The sequence below is a fragment of the Danio rerio genome, chromosome 7, assembly GCF_052040795.2.
Source record: "Danio rerio strain M-AB ecotype USA chromosome 7, GRCz13ab, whole genome shotgun sequence".
Classification (NCBI taxonomy): Eukaryota; Metazoa; Chordata; class Actinopteri; order Cypriniformes; family Danionidae; genus Danio; species Danio rerio.
In genome coordinates, this window is record NC_141027.1 from 30,476,800 (window position 1) to 30,488,982 (window position 12,183).

At 36.6% G+C, this 12,183-nt stretch overlaps 1 protein-coding gene across 7 annotated transcripts in view; it reads right to left on the reverse strand.

Annotated features, from left to right (window-relative positions):
- Window positions 1-12,183, reverse strand: part of adam10a (ADAM metallopeptidase domain 10a) — a 78,713-nt gene that overhangs the window by 48,987 nt on the left and 17,543 nt on the right. For 5 of the 7 annotated variants that reach the window (XM_087259697.1, XM_087259701.1, XM_087259700.1 and 2 more), the window contains exon 2: window positions 9,066-9,216. In XM_087259697.1, coding sequence (XP_087115823.1) covers window positions 9,066-9,216 — 151 coding nt within the window. Of the gene's footprint in view, window positions 1-9,043; window positions 9,217-12,183 lie in introns of all 7 variants that reach the window. The other 2 variants (XM_087259699.1, XM_087259698.1) reach the window with 1 other exon arrangement.

Sequence of the window (12,183 nt, forward strand, 5' to 3'; positions counted from 1 at the left end):
CGCTCTTTCTTTAAGGCTTTAATGTGACAAAAAATGTTTTTATACTCCAAAACAGAGTAGTGTTTACCATTAATATTGCTCACAGAAACGTGTCAAAGCAGACTTTTTTTGCCATCTTCAGTGATTTGTTGTACTTGTTCCATCTCCTCAATTTCTTAGCAGTGAAACTGGGTTAACTCTGAAATAACTAGGTAGTGCATAAACAATTCAAAGAGCATGTGCTAGCAGTACATGCGGTTAAAAAAATTGAGTATGCATTGAATGTGCTGGTGTCTCTTTTTTTTCCCATGCACTCAAGTAGAGTGAGAAACACTATGTTATTAGTCTGTCGATGAAATCACACATCAGAACTTTGTCATAAAAAAAGAGAAGGTATTTTTTTACTGTCTTTCTATTTTCTGGCTTCAGTTCTTTTCAGTATTAGATTAAACTTTATTTTCATTACACATGTACAAGTACAATGCAACGAAATGCAGTGAATGAGTATACATTTATTAAAGTATACATTTATTAAAGGTGCAGTAGGTGATTGTCTTTTTTTTGTTGTGCTGGTTGAAAGTCTCTTCACATTCCAATAGTAATAACTAAAGTAAATTTTCTAAATGTATTTTTAATTTTTTATATTCTGGCTAAGGTATAAGACTAAAAAATGTTTGTGCAATTAAATATTGTCGGGCCGATAATTCCCATAATTCTGATAAGTAGCCCAAACTGTCTGTCAGCAAATGTAGATTTAAAAATCTGTGCACCCGTTCACGCAGACCCGCCGAAATGCGGTCACATGAACATAAGTGACAGCACTAAATTCAAATGCTGAATCAAAACTTTAAAATCCTGAACGAATATTGGAGTTACTTTTGCACGCTGCAGGAAGGATGACAGCATGGCAGAAGTATTTCCTTTAGACAGATTATGCAATGTTTTAAAACTATTTTAGTTATGCAAAGCTGATGTAGATTTTGTTGTTACGAATGAGTTAACTTATATGCATAGAAGTGTTGTTCAGCCACTGAAATCTTCCAGCGATAGATTAATGCGACTATTTTCAATTTAATATGAGACCTTCTACAGCATCGATAATGCAGATTTTTATTTAATTTAACAATAAAACGTAAGCGCTATTCCGCCTAGCCTGCTTTACTAAGGTGAAGTTGGTTTAACATAGGTTATTTTTTTGAACATTGACAACCTTTGAGCATTGACGACCTGCGCTCCCTATATTGTTTACCATGTTACTCTGAATATTCGCCCTGAAATAACATGTCATTTTGGCTTAGTAATAAGTGTAAGTCTTGCAGCGCGCCAGCCAAGCACTAAGCATACACTAGTCACTTTAGGACAGTGTGTGAGAGAGTGAGACTGATGAGTGAGAGATGACAAGTTTTGCTAGCTAACAAAAACGTTCAGAATTGTAGTATTATAAAAGTACTCTAAAGTTTTCTAACTGGCGAATGACATGAACTAGTGGGTCTCTGTCATCTTTGATGTGCTTGTTCGTGATTTCAGGAGGCGTGGCTTTGGACGACAAGGAAGGGATTGTGTTTCAAAGATATTATGTTAGCATTTAGGTAGGTCACCTACTGCACCTTTAATTGAATATTTTTTTACATATCAACAACTAATCAATCAATATCCAAAACAGATGATAAAAAAGCTCTTACCCACACAGTGTCAATATTTTCTGCATCCACTTACAAAACAACTGTTTTTAAAATATGAATTGAAGTCAAAGTAAACAGTTAACAGGAACCAAACGGGAAATCACAAAGGGATTCCCACAGGAACAGACTGACGTGAGCCGAAAAGCTGAAAGACAGTCAACAAACAAATGACAAACAAACCTCCTCTACCTTCTCGCTTCTGTGACGCTGATGTATACAGTTACTTCCCTGGAGGTTAAATCACAAGCTCTCAGTTCAGCTTTGTTTAGCAAACTGAAAAATGCCACAGACAGCATATATTTCATGAATACCGAAAGGACTTGAGGAACTTACGGGAGACTTAAGTGTCTCAGTATTGTCACCATGAAGTTAACAGCAGTCCAAACCCCCATTCACGATGACTGAGAACAATACCTGTTATACAATCACCACTGTGCTCTTGAGCTAGACACTGTAGTCTGGGTTGCTCAGGAGGGACTGTCAGAGATGTATAGCAAGTCACCTTGAATTATAAAGTGACTGTTGATGTACTGTAAGGTAAAATAACCTCTTATACCTGACATTTCTTCGAGGTCCAGCAACATCCAGGAACTGTACAGAGACTACGCTAGTCCTTCAGGGAGAGAGAAGTGGGTGATCGGGTAAGAGATGTGCATATCAGTATTTAGTCACTAGACTCAGACTGACTAAGCTCAAGTCTTACGGTGATGCGTGACCCCCCGTGAACCTCCTGCATTGTTAAATATTCATTCACTCTTCGAGCTTCTCTGCTGTGGGCTCACCTTGGAGAGATTAGCTTCAGGGCTCATTCTGTTCCACCTCTAGCATGATGCTCCACTGTGGCTTAAACCACTAATCCTAATAGGCAAAACACACCAAGTGCTCCACACACACACACACACACACACACACACACACACACACACACACACACACACACACACACACACACACACACACACACACACACACACACACACACACACACACACACACACACACACACACACACACACACACACACACACAGTCTTGCAGCACCGGTCCTTTCACAACAATACACTGCTTTCAGCCTTGGACAACTGCCTTTAGACACACCCTGCCACACTACGTGTTTGAACATACAGTTGACTTCCTGAGTTAATGTCAGGAACTAAACAAAACAGCATTATAATAGATTAGAGACTTATTACATGCAAACTATTCCAGCAGTCAAACAAAACACACTAGCTCTTTTCATCAAGAGGTCACCACAGAGAACTACTTGGGCCAGAGAGAATAATACCCACAAAACAAAGCCCCATGCATACTTGTTATGACGGTCAGTATGATACAAGTTACTGTTAATGGCTATTTCTTCATTTATTTAATCAAAAACTAATGTAAAGTGTGTTTAAAACAAATTCATTCATTTAACAACTTTTAATGCATTTAATATATTAATATGGAACATATTTTAATTGTTTGGGAACCCTAGAATAGTTTGGCCATTGTCGTTTCAGAAGTCAATAATACTAGTAAGACAGTATAATATTAATATACTTGGCACAACAATGACTACTGATGTAAAGGCAACTTATTTACATTTAACGACATCCATCCATTCATTAGAAAGGTTTAATCAATCCCAGAGATCCTCAACCCTTGAATGATGAATCTTCTTAGAGGAGCAGTAAAACACCTTTAGATTAATCAGAAACCCAACTCCATCTCACTTTGAGTTATCAGATATTCTCAGGTAGAACTTACAGACACATGAATATATACGCCATCTTTCAATAAGCACTTTAACCTTATTATATAATTAAATTCAGCATCCAAACATAATGAGGCTGATTCATGAATAATTTATATCAAAGGGAAAACACTCCATCACACGTGACAAATGGCCACTTCATATGCTGTGCCACACTCAACAGTTCCTCCACCTAAACTTCAACTTGACTCACACTTTTGCCTTCCAAAATCCTCTTCACAATAGATGACCTTCATCATGTTTGAGCATAATGGCTTCTCAAAGAGACCTCTGAAGTCCAATGGGAGAAAGAAGCCCTCTCAGCTCATATGAACAAGTGTCCCATTTACACCATGTATCAACGCAATTGTAGAGTGATTTAAATTGGACAGACTAATGTTTTAATGCATCTCAGTCCCTCTTTTCACTGGGTATTAATGTTCTTTTTAGTGATCTAATCACAAGTGGTCAGTCGAGAGGCATTTCTGATTATTTGTTATTTGAGATCACTTGCATTTAAAATTATTCAAACTAAAACCCATTTTAGCCTATGACATACCAAGCCAATGTAAATGAACAAGCCTGAGAGAATGCATCAAACAGATGACAGTTGACTGAAGCAAAGAATGTGTGAGAGGCGGTACTTTTCTATACATACAGGTGTCAAGCACATATTTAAGTATAAAATTAGTATGAAATCAAAACTAACTATATGATTTTATAAGCTCACACAGCTAGATTTGTGGTGAACAATTCATCGGTGCATATCATTAAGAAACAAAAAATAGTTTGCCCTTCTAATCTAATTAAAATGTGAAAATGCACTTCCCGTTTTTTTTTTTTTTACATTTAAATTGTCAGATTATGTATGTCTTAGGAATTGGTTGTGACTCCTTAACTTCGACAGCAAACAGAAATGGTGAGAAGCTGTAATAACTGCTTAAACCCTTTTCCTGATCTTTTTGAAGGAAATGGCTACTTTATACATCCATTCAGCTCGCAGTAGAAAAAACAAGCCACACCTGCTGTTTTGTCATTTAATATTCCATTTTTCCAGGAAATGCGCCACATTAGGAAAAAACAAACAAACAAACAAACAAAAAAAAACAATCACAGCTTCTGGTTCATGTGGACTCTAAAGGCATATGGATTCTTCACTGCATCCAAACAATCCACAATGTAAAAATGCTGGGTTTCACATAATACCTTCATGTCACCCCAACCCAAACTAGTTAATTTAACAATGGTTTTTACAATTTTGAATTGATTGAACAAAAATCAATTAATTTGTCTTCCCCGAAAACTTAGGCATTGTATTGTTACAACTCATTTTAAATAAGTAGTTTGAACAAGCAGCTTTTTTTGTGCAATTGCACAACATTTGGACCCTTTTGTTGATTAAATTTAGTACCAACTAGGGGTCCAATACTACAATCTTCTCACGGTCTGATTATCTAGTTTTAGATTCAAAGTTTCGGTACAATTCGGTATATGAGATTAATTTATTTTCAGTAAAAAAAACTGAATACCATAATCAAAAATAACACTGTATACAGTTTTCGCTGTATAAACTAAATAAAGGTTAACCATTATTGAGCTATATAGCCATTCAGTCAAGAGTGTCATTTTATTAATACTGAATTAAAAACAAAGAGAGCAGAAATGTTCGCTTTAATGTAATCTTTAATGTTCTCTTTAATATAATGTTTTTACTTTAAGACAATCCACAGATGCAGCACGATGAGAAAGTTATAGACAGCACAACTTCTCCAATGTTAATGTGCTGAGGCATAACCCATTGAAGATTCAAGTTGAACACATTGACTTAATTATGGGTCATAATAAAGTTTTACCATTGAGAAGCAAGGCTTCATTTGCGCATCGTAACTTTTATTCAACGCTTCAGATGAGCACTGAGATTTCCTGTGTGAGTTCTTTTCACACTTTGAAGTTCAACGTTTAAATATAAAAAGCTTATGAAATTTAGTTTAAACCTGAATAGGGACATGAGATTTTGGTCCCATATGCACTCATGCTCTGACATGTGGCACATATGGCTTTCATTTTCACGTGAAAGCATCCATATCTAGAGCGCATTCGGTTCCAGCACATGAATATACATTCTAATATACTGCACTGGTTCATTCATTCATTTTCTTTTAGCTTAATCTCTTTATAATCAGGGGTCGCCAGAGAAGAATGAACCGCCAACTACTCCAGCACATTTTTACGCAGCAGATGCCCTTCCAGCGTCAAACCATCATTGGAAAACATTTACACAAACTCATAGTACTACACACAAACTACTAATTCATCTACATAGTAAAGGTTGATGGCTTTCGTAAAAAAAATAAATAAATTTACGCTTGATTATTACGCCATCAAAATACCCATAGGTTCATGGTCTGAATATTAGCTCCACTCTGACGTGCAGCTCTTACAAACAGACAGACAGACACACACAGCATGATGTACACTGAACACAAGACAAATATAAACCCATGAGAGTAACGTTAACCTATTTTGCTCACCAGATCTGTAGTAGATAAAGTCTAAAATATAATAAAATTTGACAAATCGATAGAGATTAATCGTCTTGAATTATAAAGCTATATTGTCAATGAAAACTGCATAAACCGATAACAGTTAAGCTGCATAACATGAATCAGCAGTCCACATGTTCTTGTTAAAACATACAAATCAAACTTCACAATGAACACAATAGAATACAAAAAATACAATTAAACATACTTTATGTCTCTTCAGAGTGGAGCTGCAAACTGTTAAGACCTTATTCTTTAATGTGGAAGTGCACTCGTTTTTGCGATTGTTTTATAACTTCTGATACAGTTGTATATGGGAGAAATGACTAGGAATAATAAACCGCAGAAAACGGTCAAACTACTTGCACTACAAACAAGTGTTTGCATGACTATACGGACAAAGCAGAATAATATAATATGAAAATATCAGTTTGCAACATCAAACTGTTTTTATCGTGTAACAATGAATGGAAGTGAATGAGACCGGAAGTCTTGAGCCAAAAAGATTCAAGTGGCTGTGCCCGCTTGTATGCAAAGAATAAGGTGAATAATCTGTAACAGCATTCTGCATCCTGAGGTAAGTTTGAACATGTCTTAGGCAGTAGTTGCTCAATGATGCATAGTAAACAATCTGTGGCTCTCGTTTTTCAAAATAAAAGTTAAGATTAAGTGTTCCACATTAAGTGTTCTCCTCGTGATACAGCTACTCTTGAGGTCCAGATCCTTGACCTGAATAGGCTCACATTTAAATGATGAGGGCATGGCTCGTGAGTCATGTTACAGTTTGATTTGTGTTCTGATTGGGCTGTTGTCCAGCGGGGTTTCACACTAGTGGAATTTACATGAGAACAGGAAAACGATATATCCATTTGCATATACTGATCACTTTTTATTCGACTATACCTAGATATAGCCAGAATTTGTTTATAGGGCACCATTAAGTGGAAAAATGTGACAATTTTTTCATTTAAATGCAAAAAACGTAATTTCTGTTAGTGTATTGAACCATGGAGGTTTTACTATATTTGAGTCCAACACTATTTTCAATATTGCGGCTCCCCAACGTTTTTTCTAAATGTCCAAAATGACTTTTTAATAATGCCTCCATTTTGGCATGTTGCCACTGATAACAGTGCCTCCTTTGTAAGCTGTTGTCTTCCTTTAGTCTAATTTCATGTGAAGAGAAAGAGAGAGAGGGAGTGAAAATAAAAGAACACTTGGGATGTGTTATTTTTAGGCTGCTGAACACGCTTTCACTCACATGCAGGCAGGAAGATAGCAGATGGTTGTGTGGACTTGCGTGCATGTTTTAGTGTATTCCTTTGTAATGACACAAAGGAATAGGCTGGTGCTTATGCACATGTGTAAGGAAGAATTTGTACACTACAGTAATGTGCACTTCAACAGTTTTTGATCTGGGTTTACTCTTTTATCTTCACATGTGCATTCATGAAAACAGATTTACTATATTTCTGAAATAAATGTTTCCAAAGCATAGAAAAGATGGTTATCACAAAAGCGCACGGGTTTAAACCAGCCCCTCAAGATGAGTGCAAACTGCCGACTTGCTTTCAGCATTGTCTCACAGGAACACGCAGAAGATTAGGTTATTGGGCTTAGCAGGCTCAGGTCTTTCAGTGCCCTGGCTCGTTTTCATATAAGAGGGTGGGAGGAAAGGAAAAACTTCGGCTGAAAAATGCCAGAAGCAAGATAAAAAGAATGAAAAAGAGATCTATGGAGTTAAGATGCTTCTAGATACAACAAGTAAAAACAATCTGATCACACCGGTTGGAAAACATAGCACTAATAAAAGTCTAATAAAAGTCTAATAAGTCTAATAAAACAAACCTATATGTTTGTTAGTTTGTAACAAGATGATCCGACTAAATGCTTGATTAAATGTACAAGCTAAAATGAATGTTAAAATTTGCAGACAGGCATCTGTAGAATGTGGTTTCAAAAAACAAAACATTTGGGCACAGGTCTTTACAGTAAAGCACTTCGGAAGTCTATGTAGGCCAGTTCGAGGCACAGCAAATAAATGTTTAAATGAAAGCGCGACTGCTTATTTGCATAAAGTAAAGCTTGGCTCAACTTTGTTCTTTGCCAATGGTATGTTTTGCTTGTGTCAACGAAAAATCGCCAACTTGTTAAAAATGAATAATATCCTGTCGCTCTGCTGCTGCAAAATTGCTGCCTGTACACGCAACTCTTTAGACTGTAAAAAACTGTACAGATAAAGTTCTTTTAATGAATCATTCATGCAAGTGCGTTAACAAAAACACAAGCTGTACATTTGTGCTTTTAAACTCTGATAAATATGCACCAGAGGCTTTCATAGGGCAAGGCTGTAAATATTTTTAAGCAAATGAAGAGGTGAGTTGAAAGGCTTTTTTGAGGTATTCAACATCACACTATAGATGCTGCAGAGGTATTAAATGTGCAGTATTTCTTTCATGATCACCCACTGCAATTTCATCAGCCTCTCTACTCCATCAGTGACTGAAAAATAAATTTATCTTATGTGTCCTTGTACTGAAATAGAGAGTACATTAATAGGTTGTCAGACTAAATCTGTAGATTAATTATGGAGCAGTGAAAAGCAAGCAGCTTTATTAAACTTACTTTATAGAGCTGTATTAGTGAGACATTATGTCATAAAAATGTAAGGTAAGACAGTTCCTGTCAAAAGAAAAAAAAAAAAAACAGGCATCAGAACAATGCACATCACTTCCTGTGGAAATGCTGACCTAGCATATTACTGCATTGTCTCGGATGTAATTATGTGGCACCAACTGTACAACCTGTGAACTGAAAACTGCCTAAAGACATGCTAGCAAACCACAAAAATGGGAAGCTTTCTGTCAGTGGGCTGGTTGCCAGACCCAAAGATCAAAGCCTGATCAATTTGTTTCCGCACTGCCTGGAGCGCTGAATCACCGGAGGTCTCTAGTGCTCAGTAATGCTCTGTGAAAAGTGTAACCTCAGGTAGAACAATCTAGGGTGAGCCCCAAAGGAACATAAGAACTGTGATGCTGGTTTCCTCTCATAAATGCTCAGATGACAAGTATTAAACCAGAACACGAAAATATGCAGTATTCCACAAGGGAGACTGGTTTGGCTTACCTGCCGTGAGCGTGGAATTCCAGGTGGATGAACTGGTCCTGGTGTGACAGCGCTCTTTTAGCCCTCTGGTGTTTGCTGTGCAAGACGTCTGTATCATAAGACAGGCCTTCGTAATGCCTAATGTACTTGTTTAGGGGTTTCCCATATTGACCTACAAAATAAAAAGAGATGGAATTTAGAGACTGTGATCATAGACACAGAACGCTTTTGCAGTAAGTTAACTGTAGTGCCAGAGTGGGAATAAACTTCTGTCTGTTGGAATTACACTTTGATGTGCCGCATGATGATTTAAGGCTGATTTATACTTCTGTGTCGAGTGATCGGTGTGACCCACGGTACATGCAGCTGTGTAGCTGTGCATTTATACTTCTGCATGCTGTTTGTGTTGCTCTGCAGGACATTTTTACGTCCCTTTGTGTCAAGTTTCTTGGCAGGTTTTTTTTTTTGTTTTCTGAATGCTAGAGGTAGCTAAAACCTGCTAATTCAGAAGCAGGAACCAGCAGACGTGCAACTACTTTAATCATAAGGTAAACATAAAACAAAAGTTCCCATCTGGAACTCCTTCACAGAACAATCTCAGCACCACCCACACTAGTCACCACTACCAAGTCGACCAATCACAGAGCTACACTTCGACGTGTGGTTGCTTTTTTTGAGAGGTACACGTCAGTGTCTGCATTAACCACGACGAAGACTATACGACCGTGTGAAGGCTGCGCCGGACCATATGAGTGCACTTTAAGTATAAATTAGCCTTTATTGTGTGTAAATTACATGGCTTAAGCTTATTTCAAATAGCATGCAAGTGAATTAGCATTACGGGGCACTGAACTTTCAAACTGACAAAGTTTTAGCAGTGTAATACATCTGAGGCGGTATTTGGGCTGTTTTGAACAGATGGGTGACTGGACAAATGCCCAAGGGCACCAGCTCAGTGTGGGAGCCTCATGTAGGGCCAAAGACAAAATAAAAGTCATTTCCAGTTTACCAGGATGAATTGATCCATTAAATAACAGCCATTAATTATTTCCAAACATGAAATACAGACAAACTACATATATGTCAGTAATGAGTAATGGATCGTTTATCCATGTATGCCATCAACCAAAAGTAGTTTATAATGCAGTCTTGGATCTTCTCTAATTATTAAAACTATCACCTGTCACTTTATTTTGACCTAAAATTCAGCTGAAAAGTAATAATGTTTTGCTAAAAATGTACACAACACTTCAATATATATATATATATATATATATATATATATATATATATATATATATATATATATATATATATATATATATATATATATATATATATATATATTTAACATTTAAAATAAATTTAGTCCAAACTAAATATATGCAGTAAGACTGCTGCAATCTGTAAGAATGGGTATCAAGATTAATATATTGCTTGCCTTATGCATGAAGCAGGCTCAAAACTGTCATAAGAAAATGTTACAAGGAAATAGAGACAATAAGAAAAAAAATAATAAATTACTGCAATATGTACATGAGAGCAAATATAATTTCCACTTCAATTGTGAGAAAGTATACAGTACTCATGGTTTTCCCTCCCATCCTTCCTTAGACTCAGAGACTTCCTGGCACAGTAGCATTTATGCTAAGAATAGCCGACCTTAGCAGGGAGCCTTTATTTCATCATGACACTATAGTATCTGCTTCAACAACAGTTGGACACATATTATTTCATCTTAGGAACAGCCTCTTAAACATTATAGCCGTAAAATCTAGACAGGATGATGACTATATAGTATGGCTATATTGGAAAAGGCAGTCAATCTTATTGAAGAGAAAATAAGATATTATGACTAATAAGACCACCAACGTCAAGTTGACGTATTAGGGGGAAGACGTTTGACACTGGCTTTCCATCAGTCAACACAACCCGCAGAGAAGCAATCTTTCCTGTTTTGAACCAAACTCAGGCGTCAAACCAGCTTAGAAAAAAAGCGGATCTTTTTACTCTGGGAAAAGAATTATGTTTGTGGAAGTGGGCCATCAGTGCAAACCAAAAACATTTGGAGACGGTCTGGAACGATTTATCTGTACAACAAAAACTGAATGTCATAGGCCAATTTCTGTTGCAATCAAGTGTTTGAAAGGTTTTCTCAGAGCTCTGTAATGATGCATGTTCTTTCAAGAAGCATTCATTTTTTTCTTCTTAAGTATTTCTCAACTGCTTTCAGCAGCTTACTGCAGCACAACAAGAATACAGAGACTTCACAAAAATGCTTGAACCTTAATTATACCTTAAAAAATAAAAAGTCTGTGAGAGGCTACAACTTAAAGGGGTAGTACAACCAAACCCTGGCACTCCAGGTTGGGTGTTGAGCATCGGGATAATGGCCCACCTCATAAAAACTAGACGTTACGAAACACCAATATGGCGTGGCTAAATATCAACTTCGATATAAATGGCTCTGCGAGTAAGTAAGTACAACCAAACATGAAAATCTTAGTATACTAAGCCTCATGCTATTCCAAACTCATTACCTTCCCAAATCAAACCTACTAAAATAGGTACTGCAAAAGGAAACATTTTTAGGGAACAATTTAAACTTCAGTCGGGTTAAATAAGATTGTGTTAACTTTGGAGGACCTAAGGTCACATTTATCATTGTTTGCTAATTAAATTAGATTTAAACGGTAATACACGCAATCTAGAATTGTTTGTGAAGTTTTTGACTCATCTAAAAAAAGGTTTATTTAAATGTTCTACTAAAGAAAAAAAAAGTCACCATTGATGGCTTAAGACAAATAAATTAACTGCAAAATTAAATTTCTGTGAGCACCATTCCTTTAATATTATCAGTGTTCTCAAAGTCATATGAACTTGAACAACATGACATTTGCTTAATGCAGACACATCATCAGTGTCTTTCTCAGGCAACAACAACAAATGACAATAAAACAACAGGGCAGCTTTCAACAACAAACAACTTTTGTTCATCTTCTAGCGTCTGAGGTGTGACAGAAGTTCAGAACACCTCACCTGAATGTTGATGCATAGCTTTAATCATAAAACTTCACCACTAGACAACAACACAACACTCTTTTTATTCATAACAGATGCTCAGAACTGGAGATAAAAC